General features: G+C 46.7%; 1 protein-coding gene across 2 annotated transcripts; it reads left to right on the top strand.

Moving 5' to 3' along the window:
- The first annotated feature begins 5,951 nt into the window (after positions 1-5,951).
- LOC146050400 (solute carrier family 25 member 47-like) lies at positions 5,952-23,368 on the top strand. Of its 2 annotated transcripts, XM_083167397.1 has the most exons (7): positions 5,952-6,099; positions 8,414-8,525; positions 12,476-12,519; positions 17,677-17,748; positions 17,825-18,007; positions 18,844-19,114; positions 22,748-23,368. In XM_083167397.1, exons 2-7 carry the CDS (start codon positions 8,495-8,497, stop codon positions 23,026-23,028), a joined length of 882 nt encoding a protein of 293 aa, XP_083023523.1. In that variant the 5' UTR covers positions 5,952-6,099; positions 8,414-8,494; the 3' UTR covers positions 23,029-23,368. The 2 variants fall into 2 exon arrangements, with proteins under 2 accessions (XP_083023523.1, XP_083023522.1); XM_083167396.1 differs by lacking the exon at positions 5,952-6,099 and having other exon boundaries at positions 8,169-8,525.
- Positions 23,369-24,336: the final 968 nt, after the last annotated feature.

The raw sequence follows: 24,336 nt of genomic DNA, 5'->3' as shown, positions 1-24,336 counted from the left end.
ACCCCCTCCCCACCCCATTTCCAACCCCCCTACACCTCTCCACCACCCACCCCCAAACCTCTCCAATCCCCACTCACACCCACTACCAGCATCCAAATTCCAATCCCATCCCCCTTGCTCCTGACCCCCCCAACCACCGCACACCCAACCAGCGGCGACCAGGATGGCTCAAGTAGCCGTAAGTAAATAATGTGTCTAATGTTTACCTACACATTTCTACACATAAACAATCACAACAACCACATATGTGTATCCAACATCAACATTAGTTGCAACATATCACTGCAGGGCAACCATGAGGTGTGTCCTGTCCTTCTCCAGGAACAAGGGTCCCCTTGGTGGTTTTTTTGAATGTGGCCATGCCTCACCCCTTGAATAATTGACATAACAGTAAATCCAATGAGATATCCGACATTAGTGGTGTGGTAGTTATGTGGCTCCAGGTGTTGGGTAACTCCAGTTCCCAGCATGATGTGCAACATAAATGTAGAGATTGTTTTGTTAATAGTGTGTGAGGCCATGCGTATGCATGCTTTACAAACATAGCTGTAGGCCTATAATTTGTACAGCAATGTCCTAAATTTAAAATAGTAAGGAGTGCTTAAGCCACAACAATGTCATAACCCTTAAATAGCACAGCCTAATTGTGAGGTTAGAGGAGAGTCCCCCAAAACCAAAGTACCAATTGGGATACAGCATACATTCATCCAAGAAGGAGTAATTTAATTAAAGTTATTTACTATGTACAGTATGTGTGTGTTAACATATTTTTTTTTAGTACTGTGTTTACAGCAGACCCATCTTCAATGTAGTTTAAAAATGTATGTGGCCTTCACACATAACTCACAACTTTTTATTATGTACAAATACAACAAACATTTGTGTATGTTATATATTAATTTTTTTTTTATCCCTTCACTACAGACACTGAACAGCAGCAGGAGGAGGTGGCAGCCCTTATTCGGGAGATCTTCCTGACCCTTTTTTATTTGCAACTTCTTTTTGGCCTACTGGAGGCCCGCATTTAATTTATTTTTATCCCCCCCCCCCCCCCCCCCCTTATTATGTTTGTTATAATTAAAAGTTTATATTGTGTTATAAATTGCCTGTGTTTTTAATAATAAATATGTTAGAGGGCTTGTAAGGGTAGGTACATACAGATGTGTAATGTAAGTTATATTAGTAATTTGAGGTGAGGGGTAATGATTGATGTGTAAATGTGTGTGTTTTTGAGTAAAATAACACATAGTGAAAATGTATGAATGTTTAATGTTTTTCGATTAAAACATCACACATAACATCAGGGTAGGTATACATGTTACACATTTTGGACAAACTAATTATGGACATAATTTAGTACATATACAGAAACACCAACATAACTTGATTTAAAAGTAACAGCAATATGGGGACACATAGATAGTGATTAAAATGCCACATTAGAACATAACAAATATACATGTAATGAGGGTTAAAATGTTGTTTTATTAGGGTCTTTATTAAGGTAGACAATTGAGTTAATAGAAACAATAATTGAATAACAAATAGATTAATTAATCAATTGTCAGAATTCTAGTTGAAAGGCAAGATTTGCAGGTCCATATATGTGAAGGGTATGCCAGCGTGCACGGACGTACGCTCACTCTCACGAGCGGTGACATAAGCTGAGTTTCATTGAAAACAATAGGGACCCGTCCGTGCAAGCTGGCGTACGCTCAGATCTCCGCAAGAAGTCGGTGGGAAGACGGCCGAGAGACGTCCGTAAACGGCGGCGTACGCTCTGTTGTACGCCAGTTGTCGGAGTGTAAGGGCTGGTCCGTCCGTGTACGTTGGCGTACGCTCAATTGTACGCCACTCCCCTTAGGCGTTGTTTCTGGCCGTACGTATGCGGCTGAGTTGTGGGTGGACTTAACCCCAACGGCCGCGTATGGATAGCGTACGTTAATAGTGAACGTACGCACGTTTGGCCGCACCGATCAGAATAACCTCCCCTGTCCTTTCCCCTGTTCCTCCCATCTCTCCCTGTCCTTTCCCCTGCTCCTCCCATATCTCCCTGTTCTTCCCCCTGTTCCTCCCATCTCTCCCTGTCCTTTCCCTGTTACTCCCATCTCTTCCTAAAAATATGAGCAACAATACAAACATGAGAAGAGGAAAACACTTGCATTCCCCCCATAGTGGTGAGGAGCAGCATTAGCCTTTCATTATACAGGATGTCATTAACACCAATATGGCTGTAATAAAAGCTTGGATGAGCAATGGGATTAGAGTGGACGGAGATTACATGGATAGTGTAGGAGAGGTCAATGGGTTAGTAGGGTGGAAACAGATTAGAGGAGTCTGTGAAGGTCTCAGAACAGTAATTATGGTTCACACACAGGAGGGAGGGTAAGGGGGTGTACACACAGGGGGGAGGGTAAGGGGGTTTTACACAGGAGGGAGGGTAAGGGGGTGTACACACAGGGGGGAGGGTAAGGGGGTGTACACACAGGGGGAAGGGTAAGGGGGGTGTACACACAGGAGGGAGGGTAAGGGGGTGTGCACACAGGGGGGAGAGTAAGGAGAGTGTAAACACAGGGGGAGAAGGGTAAGGGGGTGTACACACAGGAGGGAGGGGAAGGGGGTGTACACACAAGAGGGAGGGGAAGGGGGTGTACACACAGGAGGGAAAGTGGAAGTGTAAACACAGAGGGGAGGGTTAGGGGGTGTACACACAGGAGGGAGGGTAAGGGGGTGTACACACAGGAGGGGGGTAAGGGGGATGTACACACAGGAGGGAGGGTAAGGGGGTGTACACACAGGAGGGAGGGTAAAGGGGTGTACACACAGGAGGGAGGGTAAGGGGGTGTACACACAGGAGGGAGGGTAAGGGGGTGTACACACAGGGGGAGAAGGGTAAGGGGGTGTACAAACAGGAGGGAGAAGGGTAAGGGGTGTACACACAGGAGGGAGGGGAAGGGGGTGTACACACAAGAGGGAGGGGAAGGGGTGTACACACAAGAGGGAAGGGAAGGGGGTGTAAACACAGGGGGAGAAGGGTAAGGGGGTGTACACACAGGAGGGAGGGGAAGGAGGTGTACACACAGGAGGGAGGGTAAGGGGGGTGTACACACAGGGGGAGAAGGGTAAGGGGGTGTACACACAGGAGGGAGAAGGGTAAGGGGTGTACACACAGGAGGGAGGGGAAGGGGGTGTACACACAAGAGGGAGGGGAAGGGGTGTACACACAAGAGGGAAGGGAAGGGGGTGTACACACAGGGGGGAGGGGAAGGAGAGTGTAAACACAGGGGGAGAAGGGTAAGGGGGTGTACACACAGGAGGGAGGGGAAGGGGGTGTACACACAGGAGGGTAAGGGGAAGTGTAAACACAGGGGGGGAGTGTTAGGGGGTGTACAGACAGAAGGGGAGGGTAAGAGGGTGTAAACAAAGAAGATAGGGTAAGGGGGCTGTACACACAGGAGGGAGGGTAAGGGGGTGTACACACAGGGGGGAGGGTAAGGGGGTGTACACACAGGGGGGAGGGTAAGGGGGGTGTACACACAGGGGGGAGGGTAAGGGGGGTGTAATGCAAACACCTAGACAGACAGAGGTGTAGCTGTAGGGGAATGCCGCTGAAGAAAACTTCACAAGGTCCATTCATACCTACTGAATACATTCGTTCCTGTTGTTACGTAATATTCAGGATTCAGTTCTACCCTGTTGGCTGTAATGTCAGATACATGGGATGTTTCACAGCTTGTCAGATACATGGGATGTTTCACAGCTTGGTAATATATAAAGCGCTCAATTGCCATTGTTCTAATACAACCTGGCAAATGACTGTTAGGAGCTAATTGGCGAGTACTTTATATCTCTCTTTATCTGCCCTAGCTTTGATATACAGTACCTACCCCTTACACTCACTGTGGTGGTAATATGCCAAGGGAGGTATCTCATGGTAGCATAATATCATGCAGATCTATGTAGACAGGGCCAATATAATGTTATTCTCATATAATCAGGTCAAATTAGCTCCTCCCACTTCCCCTCTAACCTGCGACTATTGTCAAAATGCTGCAAATGAGAAGTACACAGATGGCAGACTGTAAGCCTGACCTTAGCAATAAAAAACGTTGGTCTATCGGGGACATAGGAGGGCGGCTCTGGGTACTCAGAACCCCCCCCCCCCCCCCTTGTGTGCACCATTAACTATTAGTAGTGTGGCTGCTGCAATCATTGCTTTATATTTCTGTTGTTTAAAAGGTTTCCATTGTCATTTTTTGGAAGGAGTCAATAGGTATTCCTATTTAATGCAATGTAATTTGTAATTTAAATTGTACTGGCATCTGTTATGTAATTGTAATAGTTAATACAATAGCTGTAATATGGTAAAGCAGCAGTAGGGGGCATCAAACCTTACATTTGCATCACCTCGGACGGATGTACAGGCCCCGTCCCTCTCCTACCATGACATGGTTCTGATTTGGGAAACAAAAGATGCAGCCACCCCCGAATGGCATTATACTGCTGATCACTGACAGTCTGATACCAAAGTGCAACTGGTGTCGCAGATCTGTACTTCACGTGAAGTACGCAATGGCCTATATGTATATACACACGGGCCCCTGAGTCTATCACCATTTTCCAGCGATTTTGTGGGTCTTTGGAGGCTATTCAAGATTGCGTGCAATTAATAATTTCCCTTCACAACATAAAAATGGTGCAGGAGGGGGGGGGGGGGTTTAGCGGGGTCCAATCGCAATCTGTGGTTCCTAGTTCCAAAAATTCCTTAGCTGCTGTATTAAGGCAAAACTCCATGGCTAGGCCTTCATGGTGGCTGCTTCTACTGCTCATCAAATTAAGATTTTTAAATTTTTATTGAGCGTACGGATTTAGCATTTGGAATCCTCAATTCTAAATGTCAGTATAAAAACAAAGCTGCCCAGTATTTGCCTGGTAAACGTGTCCGTAAAAGATGGGGTGGTGCCAGTTTTTGTACCGTTCGGGGGAAAAAAAGGGGGGGGGGTTGTTTCAACTGAATGCAGTGTGGGCCTGTTGGGGCAACGCAGATGATGTGCTGTTGGAACAGCACATGAACGCCAACAATGGCATTCTGCATCACGCGTTTTACCTCCTTCCCCTATACTGACAGACAGGGAAATGCACATCCATTTAAAACAGTCTTTAATGGGATGTAAAAAATCATTATCATTATTCACTGCTGTCCCTGAAACAGTTTGCTATATAACAAAGCTGCAATGCCAATAATTTCCCACCAGAGGGCAGACAGATATGTTTAGCTGAATAATAGACCACAACTGTCCCAAAGACCACACACAAACAGCGGCAGAATTGGTGCCAGGAGATAAGATAATTGGCTCCTGCATTTGTTGATGTGTTCAATCAACCTCAATATTCAGAGTGTATTGGGAAAAACAGAAGCCTGTTACACAATGTTTCCGGGGTAGGTGAGAATGTCATTAGATCAGAGTCTAGTTTAGAGGTGGCATTGCATGTGATCTGATGTGGAAACAAAAGAGGGCCTGTAATAACTAATACTATAAATGTTCCCACGTCTCCCAGGACAATGACCTCAGGGCCAAGGGGAGGGCCGAAGACTGAAAGGTGTTCATGGCACAGTTTGGTATAGGCATGGAATAAAAGACATAAGGGTAGATGTGCATTGGAGAGGATACCTCCCAACTTTCATGGGTTCCTAATCGGGATCTGCCGCACCTGGTAAAAGGGGCAGATGTAGGGGGAGGGGTGGGTGGAGCGTATTACAGCGTGTATGGGTGCTATAAGGGACCTTACGCAGGCTGGCAGGTGTCGGAAAACAATGCGAATGGTGATGGTGATCTGAGGCAGCATCCTCACATACTGCACTCAGATCCTACTATTGGGCAGCTGCCTAGGGCGCAGGATCTGGGGGGGGGCAGTGAGTATTCCTATAACAACATGTTCATTTTATTTTTTTGCTGAAAACTTTACAAACATAAATGTTTCCTTATCTCCTCTTCCAGCTGGTCAGTATTATGGATCTGCTCCGTGTGGACCGAGCTGTAGATGTTTTCCTGTTTCTGAACTTACAGTCCGATTCTGGCCCCAGTATGCTGCGCTGCGGTCAGTGATGTTCAGTGCAGTCACCTTTGCTGTGGCTTCGGAGTGCGGTCAGTTTACACATTGCTGAACCAGCACAAGGTGAAAGGCCAATGAGATATAGCCCAGTATAAATATTGACATCTAAACTTTCTACTACTGGGAGACCTTCTGCCTGAATTCCCGGGTTGGCCCTGGGAACAACCCGCGACTAGCGCTGGTGTGCAAGGTTCCTTGGCCAAATTCCAGAGAAAATTTCCTGGGAATTCAACCCTGCTAGATAGCAGGGTTGCTCCCGGGATCACCCCGGGAAACAGGCCAGTGTGAAAGGTACTTACCCTGCATCCCGGCTTGCTTCCATCTGAACAGAGGGTTCCGGGGTCCAGGTGGCGCGTTACGGGGTCCAGGGATCTGGGCGGTGAGGTCCGGGCAGCGAGGTCCAGGGATCCAGGCTCTGGGCGGCGGGGATCCGGCAGAGGCGGCAGTACGCTTGTAGAGCTATTTGTCGGGCAGCCTGGACCCCGGACCCCACCACCCGCTGCCCCCTCACACCAGAAAATGCAGGGACTAGGCCGATGTGAAAGGGGCCAACCCGGGAATGTCCCTGCATGATCCAGGGACAATATTCCCGGGTAAGTCCCTGCATCTTCTGGTGTGAAAGGGGTATTACTGTGCCGTAATATGTGATATCACTATGGACCTCAGGAGCAGACGGTGCAGCTGCTATGAGGCCCAGAGCCGAAAGGGACCATCTTCCCTGTCACAGTACAATTGTTATATACAAGGGCATAGCTACCATAGTTGCAGGTGGCACAGCTGCTATGGGGCCCAGACCTGAGAGGGGCCATGTTCCCTATCACATACCTCCCAACTGTCACGATTCCGTCGGGACAGTCCCGTTTTATCGGGTCCTGTCCCGACGTCCCACCCGCGGCAGGCATTGTCCCGCTGCGGGGGGTGGCAGTTGGGAGACCCCCCAATCTAGTAGAATAGACGCTGTGCGCATGCGCACAGCGTCTATTCTCGTATGAAAATGAGGTTGCGGCTAATTAGCATAAGCCGCGCCCTCATTTGCATACACCCCGCCCCCTTTTCGGGCACTCGCGCGGCTTCGCCGCGCGAGTGTCCCTATTTCATCCGGACACAAGTTGGGAGGTATGCTATCACAGTTACATGTGTTATATACAGGGGTGTAGCTACCATAGGTGCAACTGCTATGGGGCCCAGAGCTGAGAGGGGCCACCTTCCCTGTCACAGCCACATGTGTTATATACAGGGTATAGCTACCATAGGTGCAGGGAGTGTAGCTGCTATGGGGCTCAGAGCTGAGAGAGACCACCTTCCCTGTCACAGCCACAGGCACGTTGCTGCTGGTCCCCGCCAGCGCCCCTCCATCTTCTTGTCCCGATCACCATCGCATGCGCAGTAGCACCGTGTACAGCCGCTCAGCCGGGCAGCGCTGAGCACTTGGCTCACCCTCAGACGCTGCCCGGCTGAGCGGCTGTACGCGGTGCGGGTGGAGGAAAATGTCAGTTAACATGCACCGGGACTGAACTGCACACAGCGCAGCGAGCACTCCTTCCTGCCCGCTAATCCAGACCTCCAGCTCTCCCTCCTGCCCTGCTCCCAACTACCGCCCCCCAGTGGCCGGCGCCCTAGGCAAATGCCTAACACTGCCTAGTGGTGGCGCCGGCCCTGATCCCCCCACCCATTGTGCACAAGGGAATTGGCGGTTGGGAAAGTCGACAGTCATGAGTTATGCATGTTTTTTGTTCCAAATGTTGACGTGCTCCCTCCACACACAAGTCTCAAAACTCACACGTTTCACTAATGTCCCTTTATATCCTTAAAAGTACATCCCAATGCTTAGCTCCCTTTCCTGTTAGGTTTATTCTGTCGTTGTGTTCTTAAATGCAAATGTGAAGTACTTTGAGTCCTCTTTGGAGAAAAATGCTATATAAATAACGTTATTTATTATGTATGTGCATGTACACAATGTAACTCTTCCGCCTGGGACACAGAGAACCAAAGTGAAGGTCAGATGTAACAGACACTGCGATGTCTTTGTGCTGCAATCTGTGCACTTGGCCACTGGGCTCCATGACCAGCGTGTAGTGAGGAAGGGGGCGTGTAACAGATACAGGCACAATGTATGGCTGGAGATCAGCCGGCTGCTGTGTAGGGATTATAGGCAGCAGCAGTAGCAGCTTTTACCTTTATAACACTGCAACAGTCACCTGACCTGTGACACCCGTGGCCGGTACTGTAGGTATTCATTTACCCTTGTCATTGCTCAGTGTATAACCCCTGTCCCCGCTGTCTCCTGTTCCTATTCCAGGAGGCTCTGGGAGTATAAAGGCAGCGAGAGATCAGCCACCAGCTGAGCGGGGACGTGTGTCAGGCTGAGAGAGCCTGGCAGATGGCTGACTTCATCGCCGGAGCTGTTGGAGGTAAGCTGTGTGTGTGTGAGTGTATACATACATATATATATTGCAGTATATGTCTAAGCAAGTCAACTGCATTAAGCCATCCCGAATGGCCAGTCCTGGTGTCCCCCTGTCCTGCCAAGTCCCACAGAGCACATGGCGATTCTTTGCATCCTTCTACACTGGGGCAGGGGGGGGGCATTCAGACCTGATTGCACAGCCGCGAATTCTCATGGCCGATTATCGAATAGGAAAACACTGGGAGTGTCCGGGAGATCAGTCTGCGGAATTCCCCCAATCAGGGGGCTCACAGGTGTGCGGACAGGGAAATATATCATTTATAAGGAATGATTAACATGATTAACACTACAGTAATAGCCAGTGAAGAGAAGGGAGCGCATATCCTGTTTCCTAGAGCTTACAATCTATTTAAGAATTTCTGCATGTACGCGACCTCCTGTCGGTCAAGCTACGGCCACTTTCCATACTTATTTTCTGTAGCTATTTGGTCTCGCGCCTGCACAATCTATCGATAATCACTCGATTTGCGAATTCGTTGAGCAGCGATCGACTCTGAATAAGGGCAAATCTGTGGCTTACAGCAGCTCTGTAATACCCCTTTTCCGCTAGCCTAAATATCCCGGGTTTTTGTGCAGGAGCGCGCAAAACCCGGGATTTTAGGCAGGTGGAAACGCTCCCTGTAGAAATAACCCAGGTTGTGAGACCCGGCATTTCTACCCAGGTAGCGACCAGGGTTGAACACGGGTTCAACCTGGGTCACTGTGTAGTGTAACCGGGGAACGGGGTTGATGCGACCCAGGTTCCGTTCACTACAGTGCGAAAAGCCGGCGCTGGGAGATGCTTTCATCTCCCAGCGCCTCCCCAACCCCACCTCCCAATGACATCACCCGCTTGGCATTATGCCGGGTGGGGACTCTAGTGTGAATGGGTTCGGAAGCCGGGTCGCACCCAGGTTGTAGCCGGGTACAAAATTCTGGGTGCGACTCGGCTTGCAGATGGATAGTGAACTATTATATCTCTCATACCGCAATCATAATAGCTAATACCAAGCACAAGGGAACAATGTTCTGGATCAGTGGCCTTAATCTGTTTTATCCTTATTAAGAACATGTGACTCTGAATCAGGCCCTTAGTGTCCTGGGTATAAAAGGCTGAGCACAACTACACTGGAGGTCACCATTTTGAATTAAATAGAAGCTGATAATATCACAGAGACACCATGGCAACAGAAGGATTTTAAATGTTCCGATAATGGCCCATTTTCCAAGCAACATCCACATGTGTGGACTGATTAAAAGTCATGTACTCTCTATAAAGGCCCATACACACTGGGCGACTTTGAGCTGAAAGTCGCTCAAAACACCCAGTTTGAGTAGCTTTCAGCTGAAAGCCGCTCAGTGTGTATGCCCCAGCGATGAGCGATGAGCGCTGCTGCGCGCTCCCGCAACATTGCCGGGAAAGCCGCTCATCTGCTGGTTATACCAGCAGATGAGCGGCATTCAGGACGACTTTGCATAGCGCTCCACTATGCAATGCAATCCTCCCCCCTCCGTCGACGCTGGGCAGGGGGAAAGTCGGCCAGTGTGTATGGACCTTTACACACTGGGATAGGAATCAGGAGGGCTAGTGATGTCACTGCCGGGGGGCCCCTGACAGAGGTGGGCTGGGTACAGTATCCCTTGACTGAACGGGATTGACCTATATATAATCCAAGGGTCCAGGGCATATATAATTTGGACTTGGCAATTGCTGGGTGCCTGATGGGAGCACCGCCCTTGGAATTCACTAAAAACTGTGAGTGCATTGGATTTATAAAGTGTATATATATATATATATATATATATAAAGTCTTCTATATGCCGGCACTCCCAGTCAAATTCTCAATAGCTTGGGTGCACTCCAATAAATAAGTACAAGCAGTCCAATAACGGAGGCACACAGGAGGTAAATGGCAGAAAAACGCGTATTCAGCAAATGATCAAGCGCTTTCGGGGCTCTCCCCCTTCCTCAGGATCACAGCCCTTAACAGTGCAACCAAGTGTTCTTGTTGTTCACTTGGTTGCACTGTTAAGGGCTGTGATCCTGAGGAAGGGGGAGAGCCCCGAAAGCGCTTGATCATTTGCTGAATACACGTTTTTCTGCCATTTACCTCCTGTGTGCCTCCGTTATTGGACTGCTTATATATATATATATATATACATACAGTAAAAATCAAATAACAAACAGTGACATCTGTAAATGGACATTTAACCTTCCAGCCCAGAGAGGACCATCTGTATCATGTGACCGTCCTATATCATCTATCGGCTTGCTCAGACCAAGCTTCAGCGCATTACCCTAGCAGTGGCACATATCCAGTCCAGTAAAGCTGATTTTATTAAGCTGTCTTTTCCTTCCTGACATCACGGTGACACAGAAGCCATTCATGTGTACAGATGCTGCATATTTCCAAGGTTATCTGATGTATAATGGTGTTGGACAGAAATTCTCCAACTGGGATTTCTGTCACCTTAAAATCTACACTTCTGGTCAGCAATCATTATCTGTAATCCTATTGTCCTGAAAGATTTCCTGCTGCCTGTCTAATGCCTGTGCATGATTCATGTCAGTGAGGCACGAGGCACTGATGTCTCATGTAAAGAAACCATTATAGAGTGGCTATAGGCAGATTGGTGGGCAAAAGGTTAACACAAAAAATAAATCAGGCAATAGGCACCCCTGGTTATAGGGGGTTTATGTACTAAGGAGAGAGATCCAGAGTATTTATTTATTTACTTAACAGTTTCTTATATAGCGCACACATATTCCGCAGCGCTTTACAGAGTATAGTTGAACATTCACATCAGTCCCTGCTCCAGTGGAGCTTACAATCTATATTCCCTACCACATATACACGCACACAGACATTCTAGGGTTAATTTAGTTGGAAGCCAATTAACCTACCTGTATATTTTTGGATTGTGGGAGGAAACCGGAGTACCCGGAGGAAACCCACGCAAGCACGGGGAGAATATACAAACTCCGCCCAGTTAGGGCCATGGTGGGTATTGAACCCATGACCTCAGCGCTGTGAGGCAGTAATGCTACCCATTACACCATCCGTGATGCCCAGTGGATGGAGATAAAGTACTGGCCAATCAGCCCCATAACTGACATGTCACCTGGCATGTTTGAAAAATGGCAGTTGGGGGCTGGTTGGTTTGTATTTTATATCTCTCTGCTTTATCTCTCTCCAATTCTTAGTGCATAGAACCCATAGATGCAAAGGGGTGTATTTACCAAGATGGGAGTTCTATTGAAGATGGGATGTTGTTTCCCATAGCAACCAATCAGATTCTACTACTTATTTATTTAGCACTTTATGGATAATAGATAGAATCTGATTGGTTGCCCATAGCAACTTCCCATCTTCTGTGCTATTAGTCAGCCATCTTCTAGTTTGCGCACTCAATGGGCCAGATTCAGACTGGCTGCACTAGCATGCGAGAGGATGTGTACGCTAATACATCTGCTCGCCTGCGGACGCACGGAGGAGAAATCATTCGATGGTCGCTCACCATCGAATGATTTCTCCAGCCTTCGCTCTGAAAAGTCAGACATACTCACTATTCAGATGCCCGCTATCCGCCGACCAGGGGACGGGAGATGACGCCATGTGATGTCAGCCGCCCGCCCCCGAGGATGCAGAGGCACACCTTCATTCACAGGGCTACGCCCACCGTTTTTGCACATGTTTGAGCATGCGCAAACCCCGTCATCGGGACCGGGGGCGAATTCAGACCTGAGCAATCAGGTTTGAATCACCCCAAATATAAGGGAAAATACCTGTAATTATTGGGACAGCAGATCACAGATACAGAAGCTGAATGACAGGAACATCATATTTACAGGAGAGATGAAGGTTGTGCTGCCTTAATACTATCTGCACTAAAACCTATGTGTCTATATTATAGGGGCTTGCGGAGTTATGGTGGGCTACCCCCTGGACACTGTAAAGGTAATTATCTCCTGATGTATCTGTTCCTCATACAGGTGTGTGTGTGCACGTGTGCCTGCTGTCCTGGCCGGAATCTGTAATGAATAGAAGTCTACACATTCTCTACAGGGGTACAAGCAATATGGTGGAGGGGGGCTATTGTTAGGAGCAGATTGGCTAGCACTCTCTCCAAGTATATCTGCTGCCAAGTGTGTTGGGATAGACAACGCGTTTCGCCTCATTGTAGCCCCTCCCACTTTTTTGGAGGACAGGGCAGGACCTGGGATCAGGGTTTAGAAAGAGTCTGGGAAAACCTGCCCAGTCTTTGTGAGTCATTAGGGAATCTTGTCACTACATCTGCCGTCTCTCCTCCACCCTGATCACTGCTTCCCACGCTAGAGTTCAGGACTTTGCCCGTGCTGCACCCCTTCAGTGGAACGCACTTCCTCACTCCATTAGACTCTCCCCGACCTTGCAAATCTTCAAACGGCACTGAAAACTCATTTATTCATCAAAGCGTACCCTTCCGCTGCATAACCTAGTCCTGAGGCTGGTCCTCCGATCCCCTGCCTCATGCTTTAAGCCACCTCTCACTTGCATGCACCTCATGTCTTCTGTCTGTCTCATCTTCCTACTAGATTGGAAGCTCCTCAGAACAGGGCACTCTTCCCTCCTGTTGACAAAGACCTCTTCTCTACGGGTGCCAGACGGCACCCCGACAGTCGGGATTCCGACAGTCATTACCCCGACGTCTGAATCCCGACTGCTCCCTCGAGGGGGTCCACAACCCCCATAGAGGGAGAATAAAATAGGTGGTGAGCGCAGTAAGCCACTGTGCCCGCAGCGTGGTGAGCGCAGCGAGCCCCCAGGGGGCTTCGTTGTGCTCCCCCGCTGTGCAGTCGGGATTCCGAAGTCAGGCTAATGCCTGTCGGAATCTCGACTGTCGGGGTGTTATACCACACCCCTTCTCTACACATTTCCCTCACAGCTCTCCCACACTCAAACACTCAGCGACCATCTTCGTCCACATACTCGTCTCCATCTTTGGCCACCAGGCCCTAGTAGTACTTTGATCACGTCCTCACAACTTGCATCTAAGCTGTACTGTGTATTGAATTGTGGCGCTCTTTTTACCTGTACTCTATTTTTGTTATTTATTTACTGTAATATTAAGTTTTGCCTCCCTGTATTGTTCCTTGTGGTACCTTATAAATAAAATAATAATAATAATAATAATAACTTGCCCTAGTCCCAGATGCGTGGATCCCCCCCAAAAAACCCAAATGACAGGAAGGGTTCTAATGTGGCGCCTGGTGTATTCGCATGTGCTTTATATTTATGGGGATTTTTTGGAAATATGGGGGGAAATGTAATAGGGTGAGAGATTTGGTAAAAAAATCTCCAGTTATTTTTTAAAAGCGGAAATCATTTCCACGGCAAAACCAGTTTAATTTTGTAGTGTAAATGATTGCCACTGGAGATTTCTTCCTAAATCTCTCACTTTCTGATTCTCTCACTCTATTACATTTCCCCCGTGGCATCATAGTTACATAGTTACATAGTAGGTAAGGCTGAAAAAAGACTTGCGTCCATCTAGTTCAACCTGGTATAGATATCCATTGCTGATTTGGTTGGTTCTGGTATTTTACAGACAAATTATATTTCTTATTTGTACCCATGGATGTTTTTCTCCAGTAAATGTTTGTCCAACTTTGCCTTGAACGCATTTAATGAGCCAGCCGTTACCACCTCCCCGGGAAGAGAGTTCCAGAGTTTGACTGTTCTGACCGTAAAGAAATTCTTTCTACTAGCTGAATGAAATCTTTTTTCTTCTAATCTATACTCATGCCCTCGCGTCCTAGATTCCTTTCTAGTAGAAAATAGGGTGTGTGACAGTTCCTTATATTGGCCCTTGATATACTTGTACATGTTGAGCATGTCCCCCCTTAAACGTCTCTTTTCTAATGTAAATAGTCCCAAATTGCTTAATCTCTCCCCGTAGCTTAAATTCTCCATTCCCCTAATAAGCTTTGTTGCTCGCCTTTGGACTTTTTCTAATTCTATGATGTCCTTTTTATAGTGTGGGGCCCAGAACTGCACTCCGTACTCTAGGTGAGGTCTCACCAATGCTTTATATAGTGGCATAATTACCCTTGAGTCCCTAGTTTCCATTCCCCTCTTAATACATGCCAGAATTTTGTTGGCCTTTTTTGTAGCTACATTACAATGGGCACTACATCCTAGATTGCTGTCTATTTGGACTCCTAGATCCTTTTCAAGTATGGAATTACCCAGTTCCTCTCCACTAAGGTTGTAACTTGCACACTGGTTGTGTCTCCCAAGGTGCATAACCTTACATTTATCTACATTGAACCTCATCTTCCATTTTTTTGCCCACTCATCTAGAATTGCAAGATCATTTTGAAGCATGGTGACATCTTCTGGTGATTTGATGACTTTGCTAAGTTTTGTATCGTCCGCAAAGATGGATACATTGCTGAGTAACCCTATCCCAATATCGTTAATAAAAATGTTAAACAAAATGGGCCCCAAAACCGAACCCTGGGGCACTCCACTTAGTACCGGTATCATATCTGATACGGCACCATTCACAACCACTCTTTGTTCTCTATTACATAGCCAATTCCCTACCCATCTGCAGATATTTTCACCCAATCCTAGGTTCTCCATTTTATTAATCAATCTCTTGTGTGGGACAGTATCAAATGCTTTAGCAAAATCTAGGAAAATCACATCTACAGCATTTCCATTATCGAGGTTTTTGCTAACCTCTTCATAGAACCCTAGTAGATTAGTTTGGCATGAACGATTTTTCACGAACCCATGTTGGTTAGTACTGAGTAGAAGGTGATGATCTAAATATTCCTGGATACTATCCCTTAAAAATCCTTCAAATAGTTTACCCACAATTGATGTTAAACTAACGGGTCTGTAATTAGCGGGATCTTCCTTTTTTCCTTTTTTGAATATTGGCACTACCTCTGCTATTCTCCAATCTTTTGGTACTATACCTGACGATAGTGACTTGCTAAAGATATAATGTAGGGGGGTAGCTAGTTCATCCCTTAATTCCATTAATACCCTCGGATGAATCCCATCTGGCCCTGGTGACTTATTTGTTTTGAGTTTGCTTAGCCTCAGTATTAATTCTTTCGGCGTGAAATCCACAATGAGATCTGGCTTATTTGTCCCGTTTGTGGTAAATGTTCGTTCCACAGTCTGCTCTCCCTTAGTAAATACTGATGAGAAGAACTCATTTAACACGTTTGCTTTTCCCTTGTCCTCAGTAACACTTTTTCCACTAGTATCAGTTAATGGGCCTATGTTTTCCTTAATTAAACGTTTACTATTTATGTATTTAAAAAATTTCTTTGGGTTGTTTTTGCTTTCAGTGGCTATGCACTCTTCATATAATATTTTAGCTGCTTTGATTACCCCTTTACAAGTTTTGTTTGATTCTTTGTATTTTGCGAATGCCTCCTCATTCAAGTTATTTTTATAGAATTTAAAGGCTCTGGTTTTATTGTTGATAGCTGACCTTACTTCTTTGTCCAACCATGGTGGCTTTTTTTTGTTGAATTTACCTTTAGTTACTTTAGGAATGTATTCAATAGTTAGTGAATCAAGCACCTTTTTTAGAGTATCCCACATTTCCTCTGCATTTTTTCCCTCCATAACCGTTTCCCACCCAATTCCTGTTAGGGCTTCCCTAAATAATTCAAAGTTCGCTTTTCTGAAGTTTAGTATTTTTGCAGTTCCTTTTTGATGTAATTTACTGAAGTTGATTTCCAGTGAAACCATATTGTGATCACTATTCCCTAATTGTTCAATTACTTTTGTGTTTGAAACTAAGTCTGTGTTATTTGTTAATACTAAGTCCAAGAGCGCCTCATCACGAGTTGGAGTTTCTACCGTTTGTGTAATAAACTGGTCTTTAAGTAAGCTTAAGAACCCATTGCTTCTTGCTGATTTACCTGTTTCGTTTTCCCAATCAGTGGCCCTTATTCTGATTCGGTCGGTACGGCCCGCGTGCGGCCGTACCGCCGATGTTTGGACTCTGCACATGCGCAGAGGTCAATCTGCGCATGTGCAGCCCCCTTCGCCGCAGACGTATTTCGTCCGCCGCAAAGGGGGCGTATAGGGGCGTGAGAGGCTTCATGCCCTCATTTCCCTATGTGTACGCCCCGCGTTTCATGGGCGTTCCCATGCAAACGCGGGGCGTATGCATGGTAATGAGGGCATGACGCCCTCATTACCATGACATGGGGGCGGAAAGCTGACGTCGCCGGATGTCAGCTTTCAGCCCCCATACAAGCTACCACACGGACGATTGTCCGTGTGGTCTTAGCTTGCGGGAGCTGCCGCGGCGTGCGGGCCTGCCTTCGATGGTCGACGACCATCGAATGCAGGGGGCAGCTCCCACCATGGTGGAGGCGTAGCCTCCACCATTTTAATGCGGATCGCCAGCCGTCCGTGTACGGACGGCCGTGGCGATCCGTCTGGTGGGCGGCCCTTGGTTTGTGCGGTCGGAGCCCCGTGTGCGGCTCTGACCGCACCAACCAGAATAAGGGCCAATGTCGGGTAAATTAAAATCCCCCATAATTAATACCTGACCCTGATTTGATGCTTGTTTGATTTGGTTTAAAAGAAGAGACTCTTCCCTTTCATTTATATTTGGTGGTCTATAGCATACCCCTATTATAAATTTGTTTTTTGGTTTCTTATTATTGTCGGTTATCTCTGCCCATACTGTCTCCGAGTTGTCGTCTTCCAGGTCTGTGCTCATATTTTTCTCACATGATGTTAAGTTATTATTTACATATAGGCACACACCCCCGCCCCTTCTATTTTCCCTGTCTTTCCTGTAGAGTGTATATCCCTCCATGTTTAATGCCCAGTCATGCGACTCATTACACCATGTTTCTGTAATACCAATGATGTCGTAGTCATCCCTACTGATCACCGTTTCAAGCTCCCCGATTTTACTCACTAAGCTTCTTGCATTAGCCAGTAAGCATTTTAATTTATGTTTATTTTTAGATAAATGCTTGTTACAGTAGTTCCACCCTTCTTCCCCACCACTAATCCATGTACAATCCACCTTTACTGTACCCATATGAACATCCTGCAACTACTGAGTTTTCTTCTCCGTCCTAGGTGCGAATTCAGACCCAGAGGCGCTACACTGGGATTTGGCACTGCATCCGCTCTACGTACAAAGTGGAGAAAGTAAGAGGCGTCTGCTACCCGCTTACTGTACAAAGCTGCTTTTACCGCGACCTTAATGTTTCCTTGTCTCACAAAGGTGTCTGGATTCTTCAAAGGGATGTCCATGCCCATTTCTACGGTGTCCGTCAGCTCGTCAGTCGTGTTTGGGGTACAGAGGAATTGTCTGCATCACCTGTGCAAGCTGAAATATGGCGCGGCGAATGCCAAACCGTCAAAGCTGGATATTTTCCTGACTGGTTACGCGGCTGGAGGAGTGCAGGTACATATCTACTATCTGATATCCGTTCGACAGCCAAACCTATTAACATTATGTTATGTATGGTTGGCGACAGTACCGGCTGGCAGGGGTTTAACCAGAACTTTGTGAGCTACATAGCAACATGTTGCAGTGCCCCTGCCACAATGCTGCTAGAGAGACACCTCCTTGTAGCAGTTTTTTTAAACCATTGAAATTTTGAATTTTTTTGAAACATAGAAATGCCCTAGAAAATATTATGGCCCATAGTAGTTCCCTACTTTACATGACCTCACCCAGTTCATATTATGCCACATTTAGGATTTCCCAGTTCATATTATGCCACCTTACAGTGCCCTAGTTTATATTATGCCACATTGCAGTGCCCCAGTTCATATTATGCCACCTTACAGTGCCCCAGATTATATTATGCCACATTGCAGTGCCCCAGTTCATATTATGCCACCTTACAGTGCCCTAGTTTATATTATGCCACATTGCTGTGCCCCAGTTCATATTATGCCATATTACAGTGCCCCAGTTTATATTATGCCACATTGCAGTGCCCCAGTTCATATTATTCCATATTACAGTGCCCCAGTTTATTTTATGCCACATTACAGCACCCCCAGTTCCAATTATGTTGGGGTCCCGTAAGCACCACTGATGGGCACAGCTGCACATCACTGTTAATTGCATACTCTGCTCTCAGCCTGAAGGGTGGCGGTGACTTACCAGACTTCGTTCATATGGCTCAAGCTCCACCCCTCCTAGAAGCTCCACCCACACTGTCTTACTATCCCACTAAATAAGCCATGTGATAAATCCCAGGTGTGATGAATTTCGTTCTCTATTTTTAGGTGTTGGTGTCATCACCTGCCGACATGGCGAAGGTCCGGCTACAGACGCAGGTGTCGCCTCACCATTCCAGCACAAGCTCGCTCTTGGCCCGCCCAAAGTACACAGGCCCTGTCCACTGTCTGCTGACCATAGTGAGGGAGGAAGGCTTCTTTGGCCTGTATAAAGGGTGTTTTGCCCTCATGTTCAGAGACTGCCACTCGTTTGCCACATACTTCCTGTCGTACGCTGTGTTCCGGGAATGGTTTGCACCAGTGGAGCAGACGCATTCAGGTACATGTTGAATAGGCAACATATGACAAACAGAATAAGTATCTGCATTTATTCCCTCTAACCACTGATACTAACACACACACATACAACCCCCCCCCCCCCCCCCCCAACTGGAACACCTTATCTCTGACCTCTGGACAGTGGGTATGGCTGCTGCAGCACCTCTCTGCTGGCTCATCCTGACTGCTTACTTTGCATGAGAACCAGAGCTCTAGTCTTAGGCCCAGTAGGAACTGGAGGATCTGTTTAATGAAGAATACGTTGCTGGTTCGCCAAGTGTGGGTTCATGGTCCTGCAACCTACATGTCCTAACGGTGGGGGGGATTGTTAGGCCAAAATTCTGATCATTCTAGCACTGGAAATGATTTGAATGTGTCTTGTTCCCTCCAGAACTACATTCACCGTTCTACATGGTGCCTCATCTGTGCTGCCATTGGCCAGCGGTTCCTCTGTGATTGCACACGCCCCATACATATACTGCCTACTGTATGGCATATCACCAGGCATGGCAGCTGCAGGACCGGGGTGCACACATTGGTGCGGCACTGAATATGAGAGACTCAGGTGCATCCCAAGCCAGACAGGAGAAATACGCAGGTACATAGGGCCTGATTCAGCATGGATTGATAATTAGAGAAAAGGCCGTTGACTGTGAGCATAAAAGCCGACGCCCAGACAGAAAGAAAACCCGCTACAGCAAAATTGCAAATACATCGCAGATTGTAATGCATTCGCAGATCTATTCTCAAATCCCAGAACATGGACGTGTACCTGTACAGATGGGAGTAGCGCTGAGGCTGCCACTAATCTGTGACTGAGACGGGCTGGAAGTTTTCGCTGATGTCAGAGACCTGCCTCAAAATGCCTGGGCACGCCTCCGTTTCTTCAAACACACCCAGGAAACGCCATGTTTCCACCCCCAAATGCCGGCTTCCTGTTATAGTCAAGGGTACTTATGTAATATCTGGACTTCCGTTTTTCTTATGAGACCGCGTCCCCTCGCGGGGCTCGCTGCGCTCACCACGCTTCGGGCACGGTGGCTCGCTGTGCTCGCCACACTATATAAAATCAACTCCATGCGTAGTTGGATAGTAGGAGTATGAAAAAATGGGGTGCATTTAACATGGGAGCCCAGATAATACATAAGTACCTAGTCAAGTTGCGACTACTATGCGATCGCTAAGTATTTTCAGTCTCTTATTTTGTTTGAGCACAAACAATGCGAACGCTGCGCACATGCAGTGGGACGGTAATCACTTGACTTGCGGCTTCTATAATTAGCATTCCATGCTAAATCAGGCCCATAGACTGCTAACACCAATTGATGATGGCATCAGAAGGCAAGTTCTGATATATAACTATGGAGCTGGGGGTTCTGCACCATGTAGACACCCCAAGACTTTAGTACTCCGGGAGATAAGTGCGAGATTTCCGACTATACCTTCATATTGCATTTCATCAACCAAACAGACGATATATCGATGGAACAGTGTGTATCAGGGATGTTTGTGTACTGCGTTGTTCACAGACATATCACGCCGGCTGTGCAACACAGCCGATGATCAATATATATCTTTGCATCGCGCTGTGTGTACGTGCGATCCGCAGGCTGTCCGTAAACCCACAACAGGCGCTGAGGGTGATTGGTAGCTCAATGCACAGGTGCGCGCTCACCCAGGTGTGACATCAGCAGGATGGATCTGCCAGTGGGTACCCAGCTTTGCTGTTGCAGACAGTGGTGGGTGGTCATGTTACTGGAACGTGAGATGAATTCTCATTCCAGCCACATAAAATCAGGACTGTCCTTAGATAAATGCGACAGCACGGTGGAGGGGGGCGGTATTGCTTGTGTACAACACTTGTAGTGTACGTAGCCTGCTGGGGAACTACTCAAATGTCAGTTTCAAGAAAGCAGGGAACATTCACTGTGTAACCGTATCCTCGGGAAATGCTGAATATTAATGAGTGGAAAACTACTGGCTGTCTTCCATTGTCCTTCCCCGTCCCAGTAACTGCTCCCAGCACCTGCCAGCTGGGACCGCTCTCATGTACAGCAACTGGTAACCAGAGCCAGCCAGGATGAGGCAAGGTGGGATAGATGATATGAACTCAGATTTCAGATATGTCCTAGATCACGGGTAGCCAACTCCAGTCCTCGAGAGCTACCAACAGTTCACAATTTCCAGACAACCTAGCTGCTGCACAGGGGTAATCATTATTAACTGACACATTTTAAATGATCCACAGGTGGAGCTAATGACTTCACTTGTGATTGTAGGGTATTTATTAAGCTCGATGAAGTGATAAAATGTATTTTTTTTATCACTGGCCAATCAGCTCCTACCTGTCATTTTTCAAACCAAGCCTCTAACTTCACAATTAGGAGCTGAGTGGCCGGTGATAAAATACTTTATCACTTCACAAGCTTAATAAATCTGCCCTTCTGTGAGGACATCTGGAAAACATTAACTGTTGGTAGCTCTCGAGGACTGGAGTTGTCTACCCCAGTTCTATATCATAGAAGGCTAATCTGCTCCTCTCATTTATGGGGGGAATTCGCGTGAAAAGATCACCAGAGTTTTTCGGTGTCAATGTTGACATGAAAACGTGGATCCCCAATTAGTGTAGTGCTTCACTTGCTAAGCTTCTGGTCACTTTAGCTTTCCCAATCGAAGTCCAAACAAGTAAAACTAATTTCAACATTTTCATGTGTCAACTATTGACATGCCGACTTTGTCAATATCGACCTGTTGACTGTCTATCTAGGCACTGTCCTCTCATCCGGATACCCTTGGTCGAGCCCTGTGGTCTGATTGGTTATACCTAAGAGTATATATGACAGTGATCACTTGATAGGCTGTTGTCTTTGTGAATTAATTTAGTGACTATCACCCCAAGCATACGTCTCAGGGCACATTTACTAAGATGGGAGTTGTAATGGAGATGGGATGTTGCCCATAGCAACCAATCAGAGTCTACTTATTTAGCACCTTCTAGATTGACGATAAGATAGAATCTGATTGGTTGTTCTGGATAACATCCCACCTTCAACAGAACTCCCACCTTAGTAGATTTAACCCTCAGGGTCCATCTCACACCAGGAGAGCCCAGATTACCTCAGGTGTTTGTTTTGCTTTCTCCAGAATCAGGCCCAAACCAGTACAGCATGGTGCCTTCATCAGGCTCTGCCATTCACCTTGATGTCAGTTACTAGTAGATTGATAAGACGGCACCGTGGCAAACAACATAGCAGCCTCTACTGCACTCTCTCCTCTTCTTTTTAATAGGTGTATTAAAAGTTACATTTTAATTCACTCAGCCTCACTTTTTCATTTAATTCTTACAAGTGTGCCCCAAAAACCTACATTGTTTTGGCTTTTGTTCATCTCTGAACAACCCCCCTTTTTTCTTAGCTTTATTGCTGAACTATTTGGGAGCACCGACAACCCAGTACCTGTAAGGAATCTCACCTATAACTGGTCTAATGTTGGTCTAGAAAACATAATCCCTTATTGAATCCAATTACACAACAATTTCCGCCTGTGACAATCCCCTTCCCTTTGTACAAAAGCCTCTGTCTACTGCATGCAAGAGACAGACTCACTTAACAAGGTCCTCCGCTTTATCTTACAGAACTAATGGGCATCCTTCTGGCCGGTGGGCTCGCTGGAGTGGTGGCCTGGGGCTTAGCCACACCAATGGACGTGATTAAATCTCGACTGCAGGTGGACGGAGTCACACAACAGAGGTACCGAGGACTCATTCACTGCATCACGGACAGTGTCCGGAAGGAAGGGCCCACGGTGCTCTTTAAAGGACTCTCCCTGAACTGCCTCAGAGCCTTCCCCGTCAACATGGTTGTGTTCATCACCTACGAGACCATACTGAAGCAAATCAGACCTTACTCCTTATGATCGTTTGCCTTGGCGAAGGCAATTCTCAGGGAGACAGGGCCATGTACTGTATGTTGAGGTTGGCAGAGCTTTACACATTGAGGGCGTGGATATCTATGTTCATATTTTGCACATCTGGCTGTGACGCTGAGCCTGTGCCCTTCCCATTTCCTGCCAATACAGACGCTCGCTGGATTCACCAAGGCGGGGGTGTAAATACCTGTCTGACTGTGCCATTCCTGGCCGATGCCTCCAGGAGGACGTCATTTATTATTTTCTAAAGACTCAAGTGATTCTTTCCAAACACTTCACGATTCCCGCGTCCAGTCTGTACAGAATTCATAAACAAGGTTCATTTTTACTTGGGCGAGTAATCTCTTCATTGTGGCATTATGTGGCCTGGAACCGATGTACTCTTCTGTGTGGATATATTATTATTATTACTTATTAACAGTTTCTTATATATCGTACACATATTCCACAGCGCTATACAGAGCATATTCGAACACTCACATCAGCCCCTGCCCCAGTGGAGCTTACAATCTATATTCCCTATCACATGTACACACACACACACACACAGACATTCTAGGGTTAATTTGTTGGAAGCCAATTAGCCTACCAGTATATTTGTGGATTGTGGGAGGAAACCAGAGTACCTGGAGGAACCCATGCAAGCACGGGGAGAATATACAAACTCCACACAATTAGAGCCATGGTGGGAATCAAACCCATGACCTCAGTGCTGTGAGGCAGTAATACTAACCATTACACCATCCGTACTGCCCATGAATGTGTACAGATGGTACATCGACAGTGTCTAGGTGGATAATAGGTCAACATGCACTAGGTTGGCAAGCAAAAAGTCGACATGGCAATAGTTGACATGAGTTTTTCCCAATTTATTTTCTTTCTTTGGACTTTTGTTTTATGAATAACGATCCACGTGGGCTATGATAGAGAACGGTCAAGTGCCCGAAGCTCGCTCACCCTACGCTAATTGAGGGTTTACATTGAGCCTTCCCAAAAACGTGAAGAACTCATGTCAACCTTTTGAAGTGTAGATTTTTGGTTAATGTCAACCTAGACACTGTCAACCTTGTGACTCTCTGTAGAGACAGTCTGTAGGTATCAGCAGTAGAAAGAAAGAAGGAAGTAATAATGCCACTGTATAGGTCATTGGTACGACCTCACCTAGAGTATTGCGTTCAGTTCTGGAGGCCATATCTCCAGAAGGATATAAATACATTAGAGACTGTACAAAGAAGGGCAACTAAAATGGTGCATGGCCTACATCACAAAACGTACCAGGAAAGACTAAAAGATCTT

The sequence above is a fragment of the Crinia signifera genome, chromosome 12, assembly GCF_055691185.1.
Source record: "Crinia signifera chromosome 12, ASM5569118v1, whole genome shotgun sequence".
In the NCBI taxonomy this organism is placed as follows: Eukaryota; Metazoa; Chordata; class Amphibia; order Anura; family Myobatrachidae; genus Crinia; species Crinia signifera.
This window is presented reverse-complemented; position numbering and strand designations above follow the sequence as displayed.